The 26110-nt window shown below is 35.2% G+C and overlaps 7 protein-coding genes across 9 annotated transcripts; 2 read left to right on the top strand and 5 right to left on the bottom strand.

Annotated features, from left to right (window-relative positions):
• Positions 1-809: 809 nt before the first annotated feature.
• On the bottom strand, positions 810-1645 carry LOC18992387. The gene is made up of 3 exons (XM_006415782.2): positions 1424-1645; positions 1239-1289; positions 810-1020 (listed from the first exon to the last, which is right to left on the bottom strand). Exons 1-3 carry the CDS (start codon positions 1569-1571, stop codon positions 989-991), a joined length of 231 nt encoding a protein of 76 aa, XP_006415845.1. The 5' UTR covers positions 1572-1645; the 3' UTR covers positions 810-988.
• A 401-nt stretch (positions 1646-2046) lies between these two features.
• Positions 2047-5714, bottom strand: LOC18992386 (WAT1-related protein At1g25270). Its single transcript, XM_024152977.1, is given in 9 exon segments — positions 2047-2522; positions 2633-2784; positions 2886-3044; positions 3534-3786; positions 4461-4577; positions 4726-4788; positions 5046-5236; positions 5238-5378; positions 5492-5714. Coding segments are annotated over 8 exon segments (1140 nt in total). The 5' UTR covers positions 5277-5378; positions 5492-5714; the 3' UTR covers positions 2047-2356.
• A 581-nt stretch (positions 5715-6295) lies between these two features.
• LOC18992385 (WAT1-related protein At1g68170) lies at positions 6296-9097 on the bottom strand. Its single transcript, XM_024152239.1, has 6 exons — positions 8916-9097; positions 7799-7915; positions 7232-7481; positions 6808-6966; positions 6570-6721; positions 6296-6485 (listed from the first exon to the last, which is right to left on the bottom strand). Exons 1-6 carry the CDS (start codon positions 9095-9097, stop codon positions 6296-6298), a joined length of 1050 nt encoding a protein of 349 aa, XP_024008007.1.
• An 856-nt stretch (positions 9098-9953) lies between these two features.
• On the bottom strand, positions 9954-12688 carry LOC18992384 (WAT1-related protein At1g68170). The gene is made up of 6 exons (XM_024152238.1): positions 12507-12688; positions 11352-11468; positions 11012-11261; positions 10515-10673; positions 10247-10398; positions 9954-10182 (listed from the first exon to the last, which is right to left on the bottom strand). The coding sequence occupies exons 1-6, from the start codon at positions 12686-12688 to the stop codon at positions 9954-9956; spliced, it is 1089 nt and encodes a 362-aa protein (XP_024008006.1).
• A 1364-nt stretch (positions 12689-14052) lies between these two features.
• On the top strand, positions 14053-16536 carry LOC18992383. 3 transcript variants are annotated; one of them, XM_006415778.2, is made up of 3 exons: positions 14053-14212; positions 14885-14988; positions 15156-16536. In XM_006415778.2, exon 3 carries the CDS (start codon positions 15174-15176, stop codon positions 16209-16211), a length of 1038 nt encoding a protein of 345 aa, XP_006415841.1. In that variant the 5' UTR covers positions 14053-14212; positions 14885-14988; positions 15156-15173; the 3' UTR covers positions 16212-16536. The 3 variants fall into 3 exon arrangements, with proteins under 3 accessions (XP_006415841.1, XP_024009015.1, XP_006415840.1); XM_024153247.1 differs by having other exon boundaries at positions 14882-14988; XM_006415777.2 differs by lacking the exon at positions 14885-14988 and having other exon boundaries at positions 14054-14212.
• A 492-nt stretch (positions 16537-17028) lies between these two features.
• LOC18992382 (mRNA turnover protein 4 homolog) lies at positions 17029-18916 on the top strand. The gene is made up of 8 exons (XM_006415776.2): positions 17029-17165; positions 17351-17516; positions 17642-17732; positions 17824-17882; positions 17999-18059; positions 18223-18313; positions 18417-18493; positions 18590-18916. The coding sequence occupies exons 1-8, from the start codon at positions 17138-17140 to the stop codon at positions 18704-18706; spliced, it is 690 nt and encodes a 229-aa protein (XP_006415839.1). The 5' UTR covers positions 17029-17137; the 3' UTR covers positions 18707-18916.
• A 2558-nt stretch (positions 18917-21474) lies between these two features.
• Positions 21475-24462, bottom strand: LOC18992381 (protein indeterminate-domain 16). The gene is made up of 3 exons (XM_024152893.1): positions 23727-24462; positions 22968-23373; positions 21475-22268 (listed from the first exon to the last, which is right to left on the bottom strand). Exons 1-3 carry the CDS (start codon positions 23851-23853, stop codon positions 21650-21652), a joined length of 1152 nt encoding a protein of 383 aa, XP_024008661.1. The 5' UTR covers positions 23854-24462; the 3' UTR covers positions 21475-21649.
• Between the last annotated feature and the right edge of the window lie 1648 nt (positions 24463-26110).

Below are 26110 nucleotides of genomic sequence, written 5' to 3'. Positions count from 1 at the left end.
TTCTAAGTTTTCACAACATATATTTAATTTATATTTATATTCAACATTCTTTCTAGTATTTTTTGTTTCGGAATCGTTTCCATATCACTTTATTATTTAATAAAAAAAAAAAAACAAATCAGTTACATTACATCCTTACCAAATCACATGGTTTCTTTCCACACTCAAATAGCTATCACATTAAATCGCATTTGGTATTAAGAAGAGAAGATAAGACGCGGTAAGTTAGCCGGTTCCACTGGCCTACCCTAGATCGGGTCCGACTAAAAGAGAGAAGACAAGATTAGAGTTAGCACTTCACCGGTACACCTTATCCTAGAGCCGACCATGACTACTGAGTGACGATAAGACATGAGGTAGCCGGTTCTTGGCAGTTTTAGACGGGTTAATACTTACATGGCATGCAATCGGCAAATTGGCTAATGATTAGGTCGTAGTTAGACCGGGCTGGTCCGGTTTCCAATACATTTTACAGTTAATAGAACACGGCACGGCACTAGTATTTAAAGAAATCCAACTTCTTATTAGAGCAAAATTATCAGGATTTGGATCGAGAGGAAGCCATTTACATTCGGCCTTCTTCTCAAGACTTTGAGTCTTTTACTTATACTTGGTTCAGATTCATCCAGTGGTGATTTCAGTCTTGCGCATCCATCATCAGCGATTCTACTCTTCATATGACTCAATATCTTGCTTCATACTTGTTTCACAAATTATGTCTTGTTTGTATTTGCATTTGTATTTTTATTTCATGTTTTGCTAAATTTGCATTGTAGTTCCAAATGTTTGCCCTTTTGTGGAAGAAGATGAATAAAGTAGGTTTTTTAAAATAAAAATAAAAAAGAACATTGTAGCTGTAATTATTGGCTATTGGTTATACTAACAACATAAACAATACAGAATATGTTTAGAGAGAAACATAGATACAATTACAAAGCGTAGAATACAACATATGTAAATCTAAATCGATCTTAGTGGATATAAAACTTTAAGCACCAGTCTCTCTTTCCCTTTTAGCATCTGCAATTACACAAAAAAAAAAAAAAAAAAAAATTGGTTCCAAGTTCAAACTCATCACACAACGTATGATCCGGTTGGATTAAGTTTGATAAATCAGAAATCCCGGTCTGTTCTAAGCATGATATTCAACAACCTTAACCGACCATTTAGGAGTAACTAAGAAATCAGACAAAACTATCACAGACCAGTCCGGTAAGGATCCGGTTTCATTAATTTACCTGGACCACACCGAATAGAGCACTTGCGATCGCATCGGGCCGTTTTCCTCGCTGGAAAAAAAAAAGAAGAGAGATTAAACTTTAAAAGAGATCTCTGTTTAAGATCCCGAGCCAAAACTAATCTCCAAAGTTTTGTAGCGCCGAGGGATTAAGAAAGGAGAGAGAGAGAGAGATAGAATACTCACAGTCGCGCTGGACGCAGGCGGTGGAACAACCGTCGTAGCAATCTCCGGGGCCTAATTGAGCCTCCGCCACCATATCCAAGTTGGAAGATAAAGCCACCAGAATCAGAAGAGCTGCCACTATAGTCACTTGCTGCTTCTTCATCATCATTCTCTCTTTGATTTTGTTTTTCTGTTTTGTTTTTGTGTTTCCTTCTCTCTCTCCAAATGTGAGCTTTTGTGGGTACTTATAGAAATGTCGCCGTTGCCAGGTTTGACCCGTAGTCCATGTACACGTGTTATGATTCCTCTCCCGACGTTATCTATCCCTTTAATATTGTCTACTGCTTTCTCTTTTCCTCCACTATTTTAGATCGAGGCTCTACCAATACCATTTAATGGACTAACAAATGGTTGTTCCCATTACGTAATAGATTTTTTTTCTTTCTCCAACACATATACATTAGATCTCATCTAAGTGAATACGTCATACAGAAAGCATATATAAACCCATTAAAAATAACTAGACAATTAGGACTTCTTTTTTCATGAACAATTGGTAACATTGGAACAAGACTCCGATCAATAGTAAGGAAAAATCTGACAAGAAAAGTACAAAATACAATTTGGAGCCCATAATATTCGTTTTTAAAAGTTAACACATCAAATATCTTTTAATTAACAGAGTAATAGACAATGTATTTTTCAAATTTAAAATCATAAACAGGATTTCTTTTTAATTAATAGCTTTTTAAGATACCTATCAAGTTGTATTTTAATATTGCAGTCACGGTGAAAATAGAAAGACGCGCGTTGTCCAATATCACCATCTAGTAGTCCATACTCTTAAAGCCTAAACACCAATTCAAGTAATCAGATGGATTTTTTAAACCCTCATATCTATTCAATGTTTCTATTATCTATTACTACGGTAGACTTTAATTGGTGATGATTGAGTCACGGGACACCTCTATTATTTACTGCTGAGAGATTTCCCTGGTCAACTTCTTTGATATTCTTATTTGTCTCAATGTGGTCCGATGTCGTAGCACTCTTTGCTTCCTTCATTTTACACCATACCACGAGGTATACTCCTCCCACCATTATCATTGCACCAATTATACTGTATTTTTCGCAAAATAAATACCGAATGAGATTCACGTATTACATATATATCGTACACAAAAACCTCTAGTTGATAGAACACATGCACGAGTTTGGTGTTATACCTACCTTCCCAAATGAAGCGGTTCCTCTAAAGCAAATGATCCGACAAGGGCTACGATCAGCAGCCTTATGGGGCTAAACACCGTAACATATAACGGTCCTTTTTTTTCAATACACCATGCAACAAGAGGCATGACCATTCCTGAAACAACTACTCCCTACACATCGCGGACAAGATACTAAAAGACGTGTATCACAACACAAACGTATATAAGTACGCAATAAGACGCATTTGGATATATTGTTCATTTTCTGTTACCGCATAAACCGTAGTAAGAAGGCTAATGTTCCATCCTAATCGCCATTGCTTCCAGTTACGATCCGAACAGAGAGCAACAACTATGCACACCAAGCTTCCCATCGCATTCATCATACATATGTTCCAATATTGTCCTCCAAGTTGCTTGCCTATTTTTGCCTGCTAAAATAAAACATAGTCCGTTTCTTGAAACATTTTATCAACGTACGTTTCTTGAAACATGATTGTTATAAATAGTATTTTTCTTTTTTACTTTTATTTGTCACCATCTTTAATTCTACTATTTTGCTATATTAAAATTAAATATAAATGATAATATGTGTAGAGAAAAGTATGTATGTAAAAAAAAAAGTACGTATGTATATATTACTTCACTGCAAAGAAGAGGTATATGAATCAATTTTTTTACCAAAAAAAAAAAGAGGTAATATGATCAATTTCTATCAAAATTTGGGACGCAAACATGTTTGAAGATAAAATCATAACTAGGGGTTTTTTTTTGTTACCAGCACAAACGATGCATCTCAAACTATCCAACCCCAATTGCAATTCCGAAATTAATTGCAGTCGGATCAATATACTTTTAAAAGCAAAACTAGCCGAGGGATGATATATATATCGAGGAGAAAAATAAAAAGTAGCACTTGCCTGCAATATTAACCAAAGTGAGAAGGAAACGTTACAGCCAAAAACCATAAGAATCCCTGGGATTGAGATGTGGTGGTTCGAAGTGGCTTGGCCATTTGATTGATTCGAGCTTTTAAGTAAGTCAACGTGTGTTGACCATAGATGAATCTCAACACCTTTATAGAGTACAAACACGAGGGCCCCACCGGCACCAAGCAGCGTCCCCACCAGCTTAGCCCTCCCTTCGTTCGATCCCAGCCGTAGAGTTTCCATCCTGTCGGTCCAACGACAAATCGAACGGATGTTAGATAAGAATGAAGGTTCTCGTCCAACGACAACTTCAAATATGATTTAATTAGCCTTTCAAGTTCTCGTCAACTAAATTATCTATTGTGAAAGTTTGTAGTTTTCATTCCAGTTGACACTATATTTCTAAATTATGTACCCATACATAGTAATTAGTATTTAGTTATAAAGGTGTAATTTTCCAACAATAATAGATGAATTAACGGGATATGCTTGATCCTTTGAATTTTTTACTAATATGCCTAACAAATATAAATCAAGATAGTTTATTTGAATTTAATGTTAAATTTTATTCAAACAAATAAAAATCATTTTTACAAAGAATCATCAATTTTTTGAAGTTTTCTATAGCTAATTTAAACTAGAAACAAGAGTAAAATTTTCATCTTGTATCAAATCAAAAAATGCATCAATATATGTTTTATTTATTACCTTTAATTATTGATTTTTTAATTTATAAAAGGATTTCAGATTCATAAGAACCTCTAGAAAACACTAAGAATACTAAATTTATATGCAAACATTAAGAACGTCTTTCTTCAAAAAACGAAAAAAAAAAACTTTATAACACATATATACTCGTGCAACCAAATGAATAAATCATACCTACTGAGGAATGGTTTAGAGTTTAATGTGCCTTACCTAAAAACCATTGACAATACCAAGGTGATCAACGGACCAAGGATACTGGCTGCAGTCGAAAATGTAGCTGATGTAAGCGTCATACCCGGCAAATAGAGGATATTTGGTATCGCCGCTCTGTAATGTAGCCAAATACATATGAAGGGCATATTCCATGAACTTCCATGTATATATCTAATATTTCTTAGTTATTCGCCATGTAACAATAATTTCATGTGTGCTCTAGCTATATTCAAATGATATTTATTGTATTAGTGCTGAGTACCCGAGCAATCCCGATAGAAATGCTTGTAAGAGCAGCTTCCATGTAAATTCTGGCCGCTTCTTCCTAATCACGTGGAATCCAAAACAAAACATTTCATTAAAGTGTGAGTATAACATTTGACTTTTTATGAAATGTGAATACACACAAATGACTGAATGAATATAATATATTGGATGCCAAATTCTAACATTGTAATATGTATTTTGTTTTCTTTATTTGTCCAAACATGTGTTTAAATCCGGTTTCGCATAGATAAGGTTATATTAATTAACAAACTGCATACAAATGACAAGGAAAATTTATGTACAAATAAAGGAAACCTTTGGAAGATGAGGGCCAGGGGGAGCATGAAAAGAGTAGCGAAGACGAGACGATAAGCCACAAGGACTCTGAGATTTGTACCATCATCGGCTGTTAGCTTAAATAAGACGAACATTCCTGCGAAGATAAACTGAACCACCAGCAATGCAATTATAGCCTTCACGTCCTCCCACATTTCTCCAATTCGCCCCACAATTTATATATTTTACTTGGATACACAGTGGAACCATTAACTATCCTTTGCTCCTGAGCCCTTGATCAGCTTTATTTATCTAGCAGCCAAAGTGTTTACTTTTTTACTTCCATCCCTATACTTTTTTCATTGTGCTCCACTTCAATTTTCGTTACCATGAAAAAAAAATTGAGTGATGTAAGAAGATGTGAAACTCAAGTAAATGCTTATGGAAACGAGTGACTAAAGTAGCAAAGTTTTTAAGGATTAAACCTTCTTATTCTTGAGTGTGTAGAAAAACAGAGATTATGTATCAAAATGTACATTCATGATGAAAGAGGAAAGTAGTATACGAAGTGAAGAGATTATACAAAAAGAAAAGAGAGCTATTTATTGTCGCTCTAATACGAATATAATGGACCTCCACAAGATCTCAAGAGTGTAGCGTTGCACCATTTGGAAAAGCATCAAAAAAAGAGGCAAAAGCATCTTTCTCTTATTCTAACGCTAATGCGTTTTACTATTTTAGCCAAAATGACAATGCAGCAACATGTTCGGTGGTGTAGCGACTAATATCTTAAAACATTAATTGTAAATTTAAACAAGATCCAAATAAAAGCAACATCTTGGGTTGATGTTGACACGTGCTAAGCATGCTCTGTGCTTCCCTTCCGTGGCTTTCAACACATACACCAACTCCAAAAGAGAGAAAAAGGCTACTAAGTCATTAACGTACACTTGGTAAATTACCAAATTTGAAAATTTGGGTTTGGATTCTCTTCAATTAATTTACTCTTAATTTTTTTTTTTTTGTGTTATGCATAATTTTTGATAGATGATAATTCCATTAGTTTATCTGACCACGTCTTTGATGGCAATTTTATAATCAGGCGATACCATTATACCAATGAAAAGCAACTATGCACATACATATATTATAAGATTAAAAAATAAATATATTCATACTAACTTACCCAAATTAACGATAAAATTACACAATGCTTAAGAAAACAAAATCAAAGAAATGATAATTTTTGAGGGGCAATTCTTTTAATCTTTTTTTTCCTTTCATTTATTTTATTTTTCTATAGTTTTCATTTCTGCCGGGGAGCTGCCTTTGCTACCACTAGCTACGAAATTCTCGAATGATTTTTGGGTTTGGATTTCCTCCAATGGAACTAGCCCACTCATCTTTTTCTTCATCTCTTTATGTTTTCCCCATAACACAACATACAACCCACATACAATCAATATTGCTCCTAGTACACTGAAATTTTGAATTAGTATGTGGATATATATATATATATATATAGTTATAAATCCTAACAAAATATGTTGCATTTGAATTTACCTTCCCAAGTAAAGCATTTCGTCCAAGAACAAAGTACCAGCCAATGCGACAATTATGAGCATGAGGGGGTTGAAGGCGGCTACAAACAATGGCCCCCTTAGCCTTAAACTAATCGCCGTTAGTGTTACTATTAGTGCTGTTCCCAATGTTCCCTAATTGTTTTAGTTCCAAGCGTTCATTTGTTAATAGTTATAATTCAGTACTAAGAAGTGTGTTGCCCAAAAAAAAGAGCACATACCGAATATGCAACGGTCCATAACCTAATGTCCCACCCGAGCTTCCACTGCGACCAATCTCTCTCCACGCACAATGCATAGACAGTCGACTGAAAGAAAGCCATAACGCTCATTAATCCCGTGCTAGCATAATGGCAAGGCAATGTTTCGCTCATCTTTGCCTGTAATTAAAAAATTAACATTTAGACAAGAAAAAAAAACAATAAAATCAGACATATGTTTAGGGGTTATCGTAATGAGAGACAAACGGACCAAGCCCAAGCAAATCCGTTTTCAACTCGGTCCATTTTGAGCTTTCATTTTTTATAATACCGGTTCGGCCTTGAATTTGGCTCGATCGTTTGCTCGGCCATCGGTCTCATTTAAGAAATTGAAATATGGGTCTGTCTAACACAACAGACCCTAGTGGGATTGCATGTTGCTCACTTGTATGATGATCCATATAGCATTGGAGACACATCCAGCGAGGGCCAAACAGGCTCCCAAGACATGGCGATCAGATTTTGGCAAAGCCACATGGCTAGTGTTATTGTGGGGAAGAAGATTAATGTCGGACTTCAAGAAATCAATGGAAAAGCCTTTGTAGAAGGTGAACAGCATCACCCCACCTAAGCCCACTAATGTCCCGAATACTTTTAATTTCCCTTCTGCTGTCTCAAACTCTAATTTCTCTAACCTGTGATACAACAATACATCATATGCAAAAAAAAAAAATTTACGCGCGTTTTATAGTACATCCGCCTAAATCGTGATCTTAAAATATTGTAGATAACTGATGAATTGTATCAAAACAAAATTGTTAGTGCAGTTGTTTTAAATTTAATGAATCTATGTTTTCTAAAGTTATTAAAGTTAACAAAAGGAATAGATTAAACAATGACCAGTAAACATACGATTGATCATTAAATTAAATCCTTGAAAAAATGTCTCCCATAACTCCCTTTTAATAAAATTAAAGATATACCCATGTATACACTTTGAGATTTATATTACCTTACCGAGATGCCAACAACGAAAGTTATGGCGGGTAAAAGATTAGTCACGGCAGACATGAACGTGGCCGACGTTAGTGCCATACATTCCAAATATAGATTGTATACTAGTGCTCCCCTGCAATATCATGTATTTATGGTTTTTGAGTTTATAACTGAAAAAACTGTAAATAATGTCAACATCCTGCGATTATACGTATTCGACTCGAATATAGGGCTCCGCAAAATTTCCACACCAAACAGAACCGTCTCAAACCGAAAGATATTCCAACCCAAATTCGAACCAAATTATAAATTTATATCCGAAAGAAATAGAAGCTTTATATTGTTTATTTTGGAAATTATTGGGTTAGGGGCATAATTTGTAGGGAGTGTGTGCTCAGAAGTTGAAATGAACCTTGAATAGTGTATAAAAGATTTGAGTCAATCCACTTACGAAAATTCAATAAATTTAACAATGTACATTAGTTTTAAGTTAATTAAGGTATGGAATATCTTAAATTGTTTACCCGAATAACCCACACAGGAAGCCTTGAATGATAGTTTTCCATGACATTGTTAGTCCTTTTCCCCTGTAAGAAAATTAAAATCACATATTAATAGAGTCGTTTAGTTAAACATCAAAGACTTTCAAATAAAACAAAACGAATGGTTTGCATAACAAAGGCAGATCAGCAGATGATAAAGCCCTTGTGTAGAATAGGCATAAAATGCAAAATGTAGGTCTTAATTTATAACATTTAGTATTCCGTGACAACACATACAGGTAAATGTAGGTCTCTTATTTTACTAAATTTAGTATACCGGGACAACACGTAGTTAAGTTCCGGGATAAGGATATCATATACTATCCATAAAACAGGACTAAAAATTAGACATTAGGTTTATTATATATCTTCAAGAAACGGGCATCTTTTAAAGAACGATGCCCTTAATTACTGTTGAGTGTAATAAATTTACACATATTTATCATTAGAGTTATTTTTCTAAACTTTTTTTGTTGACCATGTATGTAATTAGAGTTCCATATTATCTACTAAAAACTTCTTAGAACACAAAATAAAAAATTGTACATGGCCACTACTATAAAACGGATCATGCAAGTGGAGTGAACTTGCCGGTTGAAGAAGAAAGCAAGAGGAACCATAATCGCGCTGGAGAGGAGGAAGCGGTAAGAAATAAGGACAGGTACACTCACGCCACTGCTTATGGCTAACTTGAAGAAGATATTGACTCCCGCGAGAGCCACCTGAACCACCAGCATTAGTACCACTGGCTTCATCCCATTTGCCAAGGCCATTACTTCTCCAGAAACGAACTTGTTTGATTATGAGCAATGATCTAATTGTATGTGGCCTCTATTTATAAAATACTATAAGTCTTAGGTGGACAGCCGGCCCACGTTCTACATCAATACATATATATAGACACGGACAAGCAACAAGAATTATTAATTCAACTCTATGTTTTAAAAACATTGACTTAAGACTTGAGTTTTTGTCCAAAAACCAAATACTGGTCTTTTAAAATTTCCTTATTCATATCCATTATTAACTACAAATTTTGATTAAATTAAATTTTAGTACCCTGGTTACTTAAAATATGCTCAATGTGATATTAATCGACACCAAGGATCCGTAAGGATGGTTAGAGCAGCGGAAGCGGAAATATTTAGTTAATGTTCCCTTGATTAATATTGCAACTAAAGCGACTGATGATAGCACTATATATTCGGAACTGGTCAATCTGATCTTTTCCCATTTTTTTGTCACCCTGATCTCTTATCCTTTATTGTACTCGCATTTTTCGTCATTTTTAGATTTTTTTTTAGTTCTATATTGTACACAGGATCTAGTTTTAACTTTTAACTTTTATTCACGACCAAAATCATACTTGTAACTTTTGTACGTCAATTATTTTACCTTAAAACTAGTTTTGCAAGCTTTACTGTTAAATTATTACTCTTAATGGCAAGGTATGTATACAAATTCTCTTGATGCAAGGTAACTTTCCCTTATAATTGCTACTTTTGTAGTGATAGGACTAGTTAGGTTCTCTAAAATTGCATTATCAATTTGATGACTTCATTTCATTCCCTTAACAACAAAAAAAGCTATACAATTAAACATTAGTTGATTTTTCTTTAAACTGATCATTTAAGGACAAGACATCACCGCTTCCTTTCTTTCACTTATACCATTTTCTTTCATTTTCATTTCTTCCGAAGAGTCGCCATTGCTACCACTGACAACAATGGTATCAAGTGATTTTTGTACTTCGATTTTCTCCGATAAAACTAATCCACTCAGCTTTTTCTTCATCTCATTATGTTTTCCCCACAACACAGCATATAATCCACATACGATCATTATTGCTCCCAGTACACTGAAAATTTGAAAATATTATAAATACATGTATATAAATCCAAAATAATAGTATTGCATTATACCTTCCTAAGTAAAGCTTTTCATCCAAGAACAAAGCCCCAGCCAAGGCGACAATTATGAGCAAGAGTGGGTTGAACGCGGCTACAAAGAGTGGTCCCCTTAGTCTCGAACTAATTGCCATTAGTGTCACTACTAGTGCTGTTCCCATTGTTCCCTAGTTGTTTTAGTTCCAAACGTTCAGTTATTACTAATAGTTAGTATCAAATTTAGGAAAAATTTAATAACATATACTATATCACAAAAAAATGTCACAGAATAAAAGGTGGATACCGAATATGCAATGGTCCATAACCTTATGTCCCACCCGAGCTTCCATCGTGACCAATCTCTCTCTACGCATAATGCATAGATAGTCGATTGAAACAAAGCCATTATGCTCATCAACCCTGTGCTCGCGTATTGGCATGGTACTGTTTCGCTCATCTTTGCCTGTAATTAATGATTTCTTTGTATGAACATAAATAGAAATAACTCTTATATACTGTAACCCATTTTTTAGCATTGGTTCCTCATAACGAGCATAGTTTGAATTTGTCCCATTTTTTAGAAACGGTGCATGTATACGACGGGCTTTGCTTAGCTGAAACATATTGTAGTAGAAACTAAGAGATACATCCAGTCTGAATCAAAACGTAGACCTAAGTAGACTAGAATCGGACCGGTTCTGATTCTATTTAATGAAAAAATGGCCTAGCCAACCCATTCAAAACCGGATCGTTCAGCCCAACACAATAGCCCTAACGAAAATGCATATATATGATGCTTACCTGTATAATGATCCATATAGCATAGGAGAAGCAGCTAAAAAGGGCCAAGCAGGCTCCCAACACACGGTGATCGGACGCCGGCAAAGTCACGTGGCTGGTGTTGGTGCCGAGGAGAAGATTAATGTTGGACTTCAAGAAATCAATAGAAAAGCCTTTGTAAAAGGTGAATAGCATTGCTCCACCTATTCCCACTAATGTCCCGAATACTTTTGCTTTCCCTATAGTTGTTCCAAACTCTAATCTCTCCAACCTTTGATACATCAAGACATACACATAAATATGATGTTATAATATATATACACACAAGTGTATGCTTTCCGATATAATATTAATATATTACCTTACAAATATGCCAACGAGGAAGGTTATGGCGGGTAAAAGATTAGCCACTGCAGACATGAATGTAGCCGACGTTAGTGCCATACTTTCCAAATATAGATTGTGTCCTAATGATCCCCTGTAATATCATTATGTCTAATCAGTTTATAGTTCAAAAAATACAAATAATATTGTTAACCCCTTACATTTTAAAATTGGAATTGGCGTATTGAAATTATAATCTATCATAATTGGTGGTATAAATTAGTGACTACTATTTTTGTTTGTCAACAGATTAGTATTAGTAATTATTATTATTTTAGAATCTTGTCATTCATAAGGTAGACGATCTCATTGAGAAAAACAAAAAGAGGATAACAATAGATGATAACAAAAAGAGGATAACAATAATGTATAGTAGATGTCACCCTATTATTTCATTAGACGCCGTTCGTTGTATATTGATATATTCTCTACTTTATTAGTACCAGTTTTTTGTATTTTCTCTATTTCAACGATTAAATATATATAAAAATACGCAGCACTTGTAAAAAAAAAACAACACTCGTAATATATATATTAGTACGTAACATAACTTTTATATAACCGTATTGTATAAGAGTTTATATGTTTCAATAGGTTAAGGCAAAAATTTATGCTACCCTCCCCCAATAAAATAAGAATAACACCGCATGTTAAACTTTGCATAAATTCTTAAAAAAGATAAATATACTCAGTTTTAAGTTAATTGAAAGATGGAATTATGTACCCGAATAAGCCACACAGGAAGCTCTGGAAGATAATTTTCCATGTCATTTTTGGTCTTTTTCCCCTGTAAAAAACAATCATATATTTTTGTTATTTTTCACCTGAAGTGCAAAATTAAGATCCGGTTCATGCAACTAAACATGATGATTGATGAACTATACAAAGTTTCTGTATCTAAGTAAATTACTGTAGACAAAAGGAAACTTATAACAGGGATTCAGGGAAACAATTTTTTTTTATGTTTTTTGATATTCAGGGGAATCAAGTACCAAAGAAATTGAATAATCATATATATATGTATGACGTAATTTGCTTCTAGTTCAAATTATGGAATTCATATATATAATATACAGACTCTACTGAAGAGAATACATGATAAAAGGAGATACAGTTTGAAGAACTTAATTACCGGTTGAAGAAGAAAGCAAGAGGAACCATAACTGCGGTGGACAGGACGAAGCGGTAAGCGATGAGGACAGGTAGGCTCGCGCCACTGCATATGGCCAACTTGAAGAAGATGCTGCCTCCGGCGAGAGCCACCTGAGCCACCGACATCAGTATCACCGGCTTCATCCCATTTGCTGGAGCCATATCTCCAGAGTCCAAAGAAGAGTGAAGTTGTTTATTTATAACGAGAATTCGAAATCAATAACTACAGTTGTGTGTAAATCGACCAAGTGTATGAGGCTCTATATATAAACAATTAAATATACATGTTCGTGTATGTAAAGGTCAGACCAGAGAACCAAGTGTCTCCGACCAATATGCGTTTTTTTACTTTAAAAATGTGGATTGAAAAGGGAAAAGAGAAATAAATTATTCAGAAAAAAAAATGAAATTAGATTGACTGACTATGAACATACGTCCCAATACGGTTCCGTTTCGGGAAAGAGCGTGGTGAACTTACCCATAACCATGCATTCGCTACGTACTTTCTCATTTAATTCTACAGAACAGTATTACATACATAGGATTCAGACTAACCCAATTTTTTATTTTATGGGGTTACGAAAGAACTAACCAACGCTATAAAATACTTTAGGTGTTAATTGGGTAGCCGGTCAACGTTGTACGTCTATACGTATACAGACAGATAATAATGGAGATTTTAATTTTGATTTTATGACATCAGTTTCCTTATTAGAAAAAGACTACAAGAAATTAATAACATTATTCTTGAAGAACATTTTGGTTGTTCAGTAACATTGACTTAAGAATTTGATTTTTTTGTTTCTATAAACTAAAGACTAGTCTTTCAAATTACCTCATTAAAATCCGTTTAATTTAAACTTTTTCTATTAGTTTTTAATTTTTTGTTTAGTACTGTAAGTGTTTAAAATGTGCTTCTGTAATATTAATCAACTGAATACATCAAGATTGTCAACATGGTTTTTTTAAAAAAAAAATCGAAAAGCAATTCAAGATTAACAATATATAAACTGCATTCATTCACAATCTTACTTATAATCTATCAAAATTCAAAGTCTTTTAGTTAATCACTTTTGTTTTTCTTGTTGATATATCTCATCTTTCTTTGTGTTGGTTTCACATGTTACAATTTATGAGAAACTTGAAAACAAACTATTTCAATCGTAATACAAGTTTGATTCTCCTTTTAAAAAAATAAAAAGATTCTCCTAGTCTTTGTCACTTATTGGATGTATGTCATCATACAACTTGCGAAAAGTGTATCCGGATTTTAAAACTCAAGCTACAAACCAAACTAAAAAAGGTAAACGAACCTTTTGAGCTTCAGGCTAGACCTGAATAATTCACCTCACTTAGATTCATACCCAAAGGCAATTAGGCATTTTATAAGCCATGGCCCATACAGTGGTCATCCTTAATGGGCCTTAAACGCAAAAAATGGCGCGTCAAATCTAACTCCCAGGAGAGGCGCGTGGGGCTTTTTCTCTTCCACTACACGTGACGTCAGGAGAGAGAAATTTCTAATCTGGAACTGTCAAGGCGCTTCTAGTCTCTGCATTTCGTGATTATCCTTCTCTCTCTCTCTTTCCGGCGTCATTTTCCGTCGCCGGTCTCGTAGCCCTAGAATTTGCTTCGTTCCACTCAATTGCTCCAGTTGAAGTTGCAGCCGCGTCGTTATATTATCCGGTAAGGGTTTGTAATCGCCATTGATTTCGTTATCCTTGTCTCCGTTGTCTTGTGTATATTATTATGGCGATCTCGGTCGTGTTTCTATATCAAGATGGTAAATGGATTTTGAGCTTACAGATTTTGCTGTTTTGGCGTTAAAATTCTTCGGAAGTCGGTGAAATTTGATTAATCTTTTCATTTCTGCTGGGGAGTATGATTTCCTCGGTTTTGGGTTAGCTTATTCGATTCAGATTTGATTCATGAGTCGTTAAAGATTCAATTTGAGAGTTGTTTTATAGCTTGGAAATAGAATATGTCAGGATAGCCATTTCTTTATTTATTTTTGATTTCTGGGGAGAAAAAGAAATGATTGGGTTACACAGCTTCCTGTAGTTTATTTCCCTGTGTATATTATAATTGTTCTGGATCTGAGATGTGTCAAAGCAGTTTTGTGCCATGTGAATCAAGGATTCTTGAACATGACGATGGTTTCTTGTTATTTGTTTATTAATTGATTCACTGCCATGTCGCGTGAATGTTCGGTGAAGCACGTTGCTTTAGAATGTCATGTAACGTGTTGGCACATCTTCCATCTTTTTTACTTTATCTGATCCTCTTCATTTCTATTGATCATACACGACTTGGTCTCTCCACTCTACGCATTGATAGCCCTTCTTTTTTATGCAGCAGGTAGGACTTATTTGTTTGGTTGTTCTCTTCATGAAGAAATTGTAGCTGTTTTGACCTTTGATGTTGTTATTTGCCAATTGGAATCCAGTGATTGTGTTATCTAGGCAAGTCTTTTTATCGATGTAAATTTCGTGGTCTTTCGGTTTCTTGGTTATGACTTATGATATACTTTCGACAGTTAATATAGTGAAATGTGTGTTCTTGATAGACATCTCTTGCTTTTCTTTCATGAACTCTTTTGCTAAGCGTGTAGGTTCTTGGTCTTGTTCAGGTGTATTTTCATAAGAAAATGGGCAAAGCTAGAAGAGCGAGACGCAGGATTTCTGCTCGACGGATCAGAGCAAGGCCATACAAATTCACATCTTCAAAGCGAGTTGTAGGGAGGAGCGTGTTTGCAAACAACTGTCCAAAGGTGATGGAGAAGAATGAGTGGGCGGATGCTGTATGTTCGGTTTGCATGGAGTGTCCACACAATGCTGTTCTTCTCCTCTGTTCATCTCATGACAAAGGTTGCCGTCCATATATGTGTGGAACTAGCTTCCGTTATTCCAATTGCTTAGATCAATACAAGAAGGCGTCGGCTAAACTAATGCCATCACATCAGCAGCCGATCAATAGTAAGTCTGAGCTTGCCAATCTAAAATGCCCACTTTGTAGGGGGCAGGTCAAAGGCTGGACAATTGTGAAGCCTGCAAGAGACGATCTGAATCTAAAGAAGAGGAGCTGTATGCAGGAGAATTGCTCTTTTGCTGGAACCTTTAAGGAGCTGAGGAACCACATGAAAATGGACCACCCTTGTGCTCAGCCGCGTGAAGTGGATCCTGATGTGGAGCAGAAATGGAGAAGTTTCGAGACTGAGCAGGACCGAAACGATGTGATCAGTACAATCAGATCGACAATGCCTGGTGCAACGGTTTTTGGGGATTACGTGATAGAGAGAGGTGCATACGGTTCAGATTCAGATTCAGATACGGATGATGATGATGATCATGATGATAATGATGTGCAGAGGGAGGAAGAAGGCAGGATCGGTGCTGGGATAGGTAGGAACCTAGTGAACGTTTTCCTTCTGTTGCAGGCATTTGGTGCATCAGGAAACAACAACAATTCCACTGCTCTTGGATCTGACACATCCCATGATCTAGCATCGGATGCAAATGACTTAGTGATCAACCAGAGCGATGTGGAATCCTCTGGACAGGAGGAGGCTGGGGCTATGTCATCGGCGAACCGGATCAGGAGCCAAAGAAGGGTTGTCATGGGAAGAGCAGTTAGTAGGAGACGTAGAGATAGAGAAGCTAACCAGAACTCAGACCATCCTAGATGATACAATATTCTAAAGGAAAATCTCTATTGGGTTGTGTAGAAGGTACAAAATTTAGTTTCCAGAAGTTGAAAAACAAAAAACGTATGTGACCTGTGAAACCCTTTCTATGTTTAACATTTTTGGGATTTTTACTCAAATATGTTTGCAAGTGCATCAAGGTTGGAGAAGGAGGTTTGGGTTACACTCTTCATTCTGTTCTTTTTTTTTTCTTAATAAAGAATGTATTCTCATGTAATATTCTGATTTGCAAATTATGTTGTTTATATTCACTTATGTATCCTTCTGAATTAGGAAGGCCTAAAAGACCAATCTCTGTCTTCATGGATGTTACTACTTACGTTTTTTACTGTTTGTTCTGTAAATTTGATGTTTGAGCTTGGCTTTGTCCTTGCTCAATTAAAGTATCTTCTTTCACTAATAGCGTTTTTGGTTTCGTAGCAACTAGCAACAAGATTGTATGATTTTGTCTATTTTGGAGTAAAGATTACAGTATTTCAAAGATAGTATTTACTTGTAAGCCTTTTCTTTTAAAAAAAAAACGATTAAATCTTCCAGTTGCAGACTTCCATTATACGGTGACATTTAAAACTTAAAAGTGTTTTCGCTAACAGACTAAACTAACTTGGTAGTTATAGGCAAACCAAATTTATCTTATCATATTCATATCAAAAGTCCAAAAGCCTATGTCCACCACTATAACAACAACAAAATTCGGCCCAGAATTCTGAAACGGGCCGGATCTGGTCGACCTTGGCCAAATCCGGGTCGGGTTAAGTTAGGGATCCGAATTATAAAAAAGACGAATTGAAGCAGAGAAGGGAACGAGGGTTTCAGTTTTGCGAAGAAAAGTGAAAGGAGCTTGAAGGAGCAAAGCCGTTAACTTTGGTTTCTCTCACTTACAACTTCGTACATCTGAAACCCTAGATATGCCTAAATCAAAGCGAGACAGACCAGGTCAGAACTCTTCTTCCTTCACTATTTCATGGTTCTATTGTCTGAAACTTTTTGCATCTTCTTTACTGAGCTAGGAAGCTCTGAGTTTTGTAGCCGCCGCGTTTCTAAGATTTTTAGAGAAACCCTTTTGAAGAAAACCCAAATCCTTGCTTAGGCTATTTTTGTTGTTGCTGTTGTTGCTGCAGTTACTTTGTCGAAAACGAAGAAGAAAGGAAGAGAGCACAAAGAGTGTATTGTAAATGGAATCAGAGAGGCTGTCGAGAAGTATACTTCTGTCTATGTGTTCTCTTTCGAAAACATGAGAAATATCAAATTCAAAGAGTTTAGACAGCAGTTTAGGCACAATGGAAGGTCAGTTTCTCTGTTTTTGTAATCGTTAATAGATTGGTGTTACCTGAATGTAATTGATAGAGACACAGTTATCGAGACATAGGTATTTCAATTTGGTAATTATCATTTGATTTTTATTCGAGTAGGTTCTTCCTCGGTTCGAACAAAGTGATGCAGGTTGCTCTCGGTCGCACGGCTTCTGATGAAATCCGTCCTGGTATCTTCAAAGTATCCAAGGTTGTGTACTCTGCTGCTTTTTACGATGGTTGCTTTCGCGCACTTTCTTTTGTCAGTGACATTAACACATGTTGTGGGATTGTTGTTTCAGCTGCTTCGTGGTGATGCTGGACTTCTTGTTACTGATATGGCAAAGGAAGAGGTTGAAAGGTAAGCCATTTTTTTTCTCTGTTTTGCTTTGGTGAAAGTAATAGTGAGGGGCTTTGAATTGTATCCATTTCTCTTTGTTATAACTGTTCACAAAACCTTCTTCTGGTTCATTGCAGCTTATTTAACGCTTATGAGGATTCTGACTTTTCAAGGACCGGAAGCACTGCAATAGAAACGGTATGTGAGACAAAAATAATACCATCTCTATATATCGATGTTTCGCGATAAGAAAACAAACTTGACTGTGATCAGGCTCTGTGTCTTTTTCGAAATTTCGAGCTGTCTTTCACTTTGTCTTAATTGCTGAACAATTCTGTTTCGATACAACTGAATTGATCAGGTTGAACTTAAGGAAGGTCCTCTAGAACAGTTCACACATGAGATGGAGCCGTTTCTTAGGAAGCAGGGTATGCCTGTTAGACTAAACAAAGGTTTGTTGTCTCACCATTTTAGTTTCCATCTCTCTCTCTTTTACACAAGTTTGAAAGAAATCTTGATCCAAAAAGTTGCTTCTTTTGCTGAGTTATTATGTAGGTACCGTAGAGTTACTCGCCGACTTTGTAGTTTGCGAAGAAGGAAAACCTCTTTCGCCAGAATCTTCTCGCATTTTGGTAATAAGACTCTTGTATCCGAAAACCCTTCCATTTTTGTTTGTTATATGAGTATTAGGAGATTTGCTTATACTTGAATATATATTATAATTGCAGCGTCTGTTGGGAATCAAGTTGGCTACTTTCAAACTGAACTTAGTCTGCAGATGGAGCCCTAATGACTTTGAGCTTTACCGAGAAGGTTTGGATCTCTCAGACGTCGAAACCTCTTAAAAGACCAAGATTTTTGACGACTCTTTTCAGTTTCTGAATGTCCCATTATTCACCTGGATTATGCTGGCTCTGTGGTTTGCGCTTACATGTTTTATGTCAAAGTTTTGTTGCTTCACATGTTTGTAGAATATCAAACTATCTTCTCGAGTCCTATTCTAGGATCCTCGATTGAAGCACACATATCTATCTTAATATTTTAGCTTTTCTTTTCCTGTGATTCCAGTCACAGTATCCAATTTTTTGAGAAAGTTGCAAACTTTACATAAAGTTTCGATCTCTAGAACATAAAGTTTCAAACTTTCACTAATTTAAGTTACTTGCAATGCGTTATATCATACCAAGACTTCTTCGTTCTTCCTTAAATCTTAATTTAAGATGACCATCCCACGAAATCCTAGCTCTACAACAATGGCAATATCTCATCTACTCCTTGTTCATGACTTTATTCTTTAGTGGATTGCTGCCAGTGTCTACCTTCAGGATACTCTCATCACCATCGGCAACAACAAATTCATTTCATCTTTCTCATAACGATTTTCTCTCCTTTTTCTTGAAAAGAAACATCAAATTGGATATGTTCGAAGACCAATATGGAAAGATTCGAATTTTGTATGCTATAGGCGATGCAGGATATCCAAAAGATTTTGAGACACCATTGCCTCAAAGTAATTTGGGAGGTGGATGCTGTTGAGCAGACTGGATTCCAACCGAAGATGTTGGTAAAAAGATGAACGGAAGAGAGACGATATCTCTGACGTAACAAATAAACAAATTGGGTTAGCATAAATTAAACAAAAATGATAAATACATAAAAATACGTTTTTTACTCCTTTCAACTTTTTTTTAGCGTAACGAACCAAAAAACATTGATAAATCATCATAAACAAACGTTTCAAAATAAAAACATTTGAGTGGTAAATCAGGTCGATAGTGGAATAGCAGAAAAACTTGAACTATACTACTTTTCAAAACTTGAAAACGTAAAAATTTAATGAATTCTGAAGGGTATTAAAGAGTAAAATCACGTATTCAAGTGGTATACATCACTTGTTTTTTTATCGGCGAATAGCACATGATAATTTTTTGGTACAATATGTACGTCTTTGGGTCATGTATTTGGTTTACGGACTTACCTGTCCAATACAAATGTCTACAAGTTGGATTTTAAAAACAAGTTCCACATATCTCTTCTTTAGAGTTTGCATCTTTTTATATACAACGATGAACAAACATTCTCCCTAAAAAAAAAAAACAAGGAACAAACATAAAAGATGGTAAAAATTGTGGAGATGACGAAGTGACATGAGATGAGAATGTGTGGGGCTTAAAAGGAGAAAGTATTTAAAGTGAAAAAGAGAGAGAGGAAGGAAATCATGGAAGTGAGGGGAGAGTCAGGTGAGAGAGACTGAAGCCTGACTACTAACCACCATTTCAATCTTTTGGCACTGAAATTCATGTAGTTTCTTTTCTTCTAAAGGAAACGACAACCACTTCTGCTCTGAAACACAGCATTTACTCCTCCTCTCTCTACCTGTGTGTTTACATCATTGCATATCTTTCTTTCTCTCTCCCTTTGAAACTGATTTTGGCTTTTTCATGATGGGTGGGCATCTTTGAATTTGTTCCTCCCATTATATAGCACATGGTTCCTCATATTATAATTTTACCAAGAATACATATTTGTGTTAGTCCAATTTTACCAAGAAATAAAACTCAAAAAATATGAATAAAACTCAAGTTAAAGGAGCTGTTCGTAACAATACCTTTTTTTAAATCATATAAATTCAATTTTTACGGAAGTAATCAATTTTCTTTTCACATCATGGTCAATTGACGTAAGACCTAATCTTTTTTTCCGCAATAAGTTTATGAAACTTTAATTTCCAAAATATCTATCTCCAGAGGGAGCTAAGTTTTTGTCCTTTTTATTAAACTCTAAAAGTAGCTAAATATCGTGGCAAATAAGTATTGTATCTTGTATCAATAATGAATTTTTTTGTGTGTGTGAAAGTATCAATAAAATTCATGCAAAAATTCATCTCAATTACGTTATTTTATCACAATGCGTTATGTATATCGCTTTTCATTTTCTTGTCATTTTGACTTCTATGTATACTGTATCACGATATAAGAAATTAAATATCTTATTTTACATAAAGAAAATTGTCTTTTTGTTGTTAAAAAATTTAAACTAATATTTGTTCAAATGGCATCTAATAAGAATCCGTCTTTATGTGAGAGAGATGATTTCTTGTTTGGTCGGATTGAGACTAAGCTACAACTACGAGAATGTAACGATGGGAAAGAGAAAGAGGCGACTCGTGATCATATTTTTATTCGGTGGACATCAATCATTTCTACCTGAGAATCTATGAACAAAATTTGACGTCTATCAATTATTTCTTTCGAATTTAATGCAAACTACTACTGCTTCCCCTCCTCAATCAATGCTCCCATTCATTATTTTTTGTTTTCTTCTAGAATGCTCCACTAGTTTAAAGAGAACAAATCATCTTTAAAATATTGTCATTATTACGCTAATTCCATAAAAAGTTACAAATTACACCAAGTCACCAACCAATCAACAAACCTACATCATTAACCACCATATATAGTCTGTCTCCTTTCTTTTGTTCTTTTTGGAAACAAAATCATAAGTAATAGTATCAAGTTACCCAAAAGGCCAAAACCAAATGAAATATAATTCCAAGAAACAAAAAATTATAAATTTTACTCTTTTTTAAATAAGGAGAAAATCTTAAACCGAAATTAAAAATGATTCTTGAAATTTACACTGTTACAGGAATTCTGAAGAGACAAAGTAAACGATGCATATAGTAAAAAATTGAACACATAATGGTAACCACTAAAATACATTCATTTCATTTAAAAGTCATTATTGTTTTCTTTTGCCCTTGTGTGGATTTGTGAAGAAGTATTGGATTACTCGCATTCCCCTTCCGTTGTCGCCGAGGAAACATAACTCATAACAAGAGACGACGTAATCTCATCAGCCATAACAGGGATCTGAAACAGTTGCCTGCAAGAATGGCAAGTGATCTCCAACATTGTCGCATTAATCCTCTTGATTGCTTCTTCTCTAACAACATGAGCCTTCTCCATCTCGGCTTTCGCTTCTTTCCTTATTCTCTTAGCCTTCTCAAAATCAGCTTCCGCCATCTCTATCTGCCTCTTCGCTTCTTGTCTCATTTGATCTGCCTTCCTCGCTTCCTCATTAGATCCCTCCTTTGTTAAACTCGTCTCTCCCTTTTCGTTGATGTTCACTTGTGCTGATGTTCTCATCATTCCCATTGATAGTTGAAGCTCGAGGCTTTCGAAAGGAGTTGATGAAGCATTGAAAGGGTAAGCATAGGTTAGTGAATGTTGATCGGGCAGTGGTGGCCTTAACAAAGGAAGTCCATGCAATAAAGGTCCAATGCTTGAGGTCAAAAATGTTCTTGATGGAGCGGCAGGGCTTGCCGTTTGCTGCTGAGGACGGTAGTTGGTGGGTGGAGGTTGCCGGAAAGTGCAAGTATCTTGGTGCTCTATGAAACTCTCAACCCTGAAAAAAAGAGAAGAATCAACAATGAGGTACTTTAGTATTTTTTTAATAACTAAAAGAATTGAAAATTAATGTAAATGGCCTACACTAAATGATGAAAATATAGAGTTTAACACACTAGGAATGAATCATGGATGTGTTTGGAGTACGTAAGTTATCAAAAGAAGAAGGCAATAATATAAAATTGAGTTATGGATTTAGGTATCTTTGGAAAGGGGTGATGTGATTATAAGGACTTTTTAGTTTGTGTATTAAACAAATGCAACAAAGTGTGGGTAATGGGAAAATCCTTAATGGGGTCAATGTGAGATCACATACAAAAACATACATATGATTATATTAATTGTTTAAAGTAAACTTATCTGGCAACAGTCAAGCACTGAGCTTCTATTGTCAAAACTCAAAATCTATATGCACATTAAAAAAAAAAAAATCTATGTCTGTGTGCAATATAGATAATTAATAACCGGTAATAATGTAACAACATTACACATGCATCCTATAAAACATTCTTTGGCTTAGTTTAAGGATTTCATAGTTCCAATGATAATCTTTCCCAAACAGTTAAATTGTATAAATAAGATCTCAAGAAAACAAAATATCAAACTTTGGATATACCAAAAAACACTAATTAGGGTTTTCCACAGAAGTAAATTAACAAAAAAAAAAAACAATGAGATGATGATGATAATGAAGAACCTGGAGAAAACGCGACCGCAGTCGCAAGAATGGCCGCGTGAGCCGCATGTCTTGAGATGGGCTTTGTAGTCAGACTGTACAGCGTAGCCTTTGGAGCATCTCTCGCAAACCCATTGCTTGAAGACACTGTGTTTACGACGGAAATGCTTTTTGATTCCGACCAGATCTCCGAGGGCGTGGCACGGGTCGTGGTGGAGACACGTCGGCTCAGGACACACGTAGACTCTCTTCCTCACTTTCTCATCCTTCTTCTCTCTCTTGAGAAGCTTCCATGGCACTTTATGCCTTCTTCTATGCATCTGGAGATTCTGATCCCTCTGAAACCCTTGGTTGCAGATCTCACACACGTACCGATCTGACTCTAGCAATGTTCTTGGTGATAAAGACACGACCTCTGCATCTGGATCTGTTAGCACCGATACACATGATTAAAAAAGTGATTAAAATGGATCGATAATCCATTTTGTTTGCTGGAAAATAAACCTATTTGAGAATTTCATCGAAAAACACAAATCTCAATAATCAAATCTTTAGCTGAATTATTGCAAACCCAATAGACAAAAAAATCATATTTTTAGGTGAGTTATCAAAAAACACAATCCCCAAAAAAAATTCTATCGTCTGGAATATCAACAACAGTTTTTTTGGAAGTTATGGCAAACCCAATCCCAAAAATCAAATCTTTAGCTGAATTATTGAAAACCTAATAGTAGACCAAAAAATAAAATTCAAATCTTGAGCTGAATTATAGAAAAAAACCTGGTGTCCCTGCGGGTCTACGTTTTCTCTTATTGGTCGTGGAGGCTCCATTGATGGTAAGAATAAGATCAGAGGAAGATGAAGAGGGAAAGTTTCCATGGTTGTTGTTCTTCTCGTAATCTATCATCTTATAATAAACTCTCTTTTTATTATGTTTTCTTCACGATGGTGGTATTGGAAGAAGTGTACCAATTACTGCGTGTCTACTGAAAAAGAAAAACAAAATCGAAGAATCTTTTGTTTTTTCACGAGGAGAGATTAGAGAGTTTTCTCTTTTTTTTTCTTCTTTTATTTGGTGGATATATAGTGCTGTCTCAGCTTTACTAATAGAGGAAGAAAGGGAGATGAGTTAAGAGGGAGAAACAAAGGTTTTTGCTTTCTGAAATCAACTTTTGTTTCAGCTCTCTTTTCCGAGGCCTAAAAGTTTTCTTTTTATTTTCCTTTACTCTCTCTTCTCTTTTTCTTATTTTCCTGGAAAAAAAGATTCTTCTTTTTGTTAAGTGTTTCATTGACCTTACACCTTACCTGGAGAAGGCATTGTATGGTCTTTGATTGTTTAATCTTCTTCTTTACATACATTCATCATCTTCTCTCTCTCTCTCTCTCTCTCTCTCTCTCTCTCTCTCTCTCTCTCTCTCTCTCTCTCTCTCTCTCTCTCTCTCTCTCTATGTCTATGTATATGCATAATGCATACATACATATGATACATAATACATGTGACCTAAAGAAACGGGGTTGAAACTTAGAGCCCACATAGATATTTGGAGGGAAAAAAAACAAAAGAACATCCCCTTCCACAACAAAACAAATCGAAGTCATTATTATATCATAGCACAGAATCTTCTTCTCCACAAATTTTTATCGGAAAAGACGAATTATTTAAGGACTCTTGAAAAATTTTTATATAGATATGCAGAATACGCCACGGTGGCAGCACTTATACAGACTATTAAACTATACTAGCTCGTCCAATTAAAATTGGATATTATAAATTGAAATAAATAAACATGAGGAGACCAAGACTAATATTTAAAGGCGATGTGTTAATCTACACATTGTCAATTATTTTCAGTTGAATAGTTATGATTCTTCATGGTATAAGATTTCACTTAGTTCAAATGGGTATAAATCAATCATTCATAGAAAAAAAAAAAATTGAGCAGAGAAATAACATCTTAAAAAGAGCGTGTCTACATTAGAAGTGAGAAGAAAACGACACCAATATACAAATAATATATATCAGCCACTCCTTATCAACTAATTTTGGAATTTAAAACCTATGCTCCCTCACCAGTACTAATGATGTTCAATAAAACTATTAAAATGGTACGGCTAGCAATATATATATATATATAGTAAGAGGACTTAAGATTTTTTGTTTTTGGAAGGTGGACAAATCATTACTTATTATTACGTGTGTCGTCTGCACATAATCAACTCACGTCTGCGTGGGTGAGGAACGTAAATTGGAATCCATACAATGTGGTGCCATCATATCATATTTGTATAGTAGAGGGAGTGAAGACCCTTGGACTGATTTTTTAAGTGTCACGAAAGAGCCAATCTTGTAAAAAAAGTGTAGAAAGACCGGGTCCATATGAAACACGGGCCTAACTAAGGTGGTGGAACACGGATCCGTGTTGAAAAATATGCCTCTTCCTCTTCACTTTCTTTTTATCTGTTGACGTTATGTATTGAAACGAGATTATCGTTAATTACAGTAATACTTTATATAATTTTTTTACAACCTCGACGATATCATATTTCATTTTTTTTTTATTGAATTTTTCTTTTTGATGAGATGATGTTTCTTCAATCTGTCTCTTACTCTCTTGTATACTCGTTGTTCATACCTGATAAGCATGGAAACGGTCCTTTCTCGCCATTTTCCAAATGCATGCACGGAAACGGTTTTTTTCCCGCTGTTTCTCACTGATATTACTGTGAAAATCGGACGTCTTTTTGCAGTGGATGTGAATGTAAATTGTTTTCAAATCAAGGGTTTTGGTTAAAAAGCTATGCTAGCTCCCATGATAAAAGAAATAGAAAGAAATATCATTAACTAACTACCATAGTAATTTAATTCTTTTGAGATACAAACTAGTTTTGTTTTTCATAAATTGTATTCATACATTAGCAAAGTTTGTAAGTGAATTTTTAACCCAAAAAAAAAGTTTGTAAGTGAATTTTGAATTTCTGAATGATTTTTTCTGTTGCACGACCTAATTTATATCTATCTCTTTTACATGATCTCTCATTTATAGATAAGCTTCGTGCTTACTAATGGGTGGCTGCAGTTTCGGTGATGCATCTTCTTAAGGGACTGAAAACTCCGAACTTAGAAATTTTTTTAACGTAAATTCTGATTGGATTGGAAAAACGGA

Source organism: Eutrema salsugineum, unplaced genomic scaffold (genome assembly GCF_000478725.1).
Source record: "Eutrema salsugineum unplaced genomic scaffold, Eutsalg1_0 scaffold_5, whole genome shotgun sequence".
Taxonomy (NCBI): domain Eukaryota; kingdom Viridiplantae; phylum Streptophyta; class Magnoliopsida; order Brassicales; family Brassicaceae; genus Eutrema; species Eutrema salsugineum.
The sequence above is the reverse complement of the archived record's forward strand: the minus strand, read 5'-3'. Positions and strand labels throughout refer to the sequence as shown.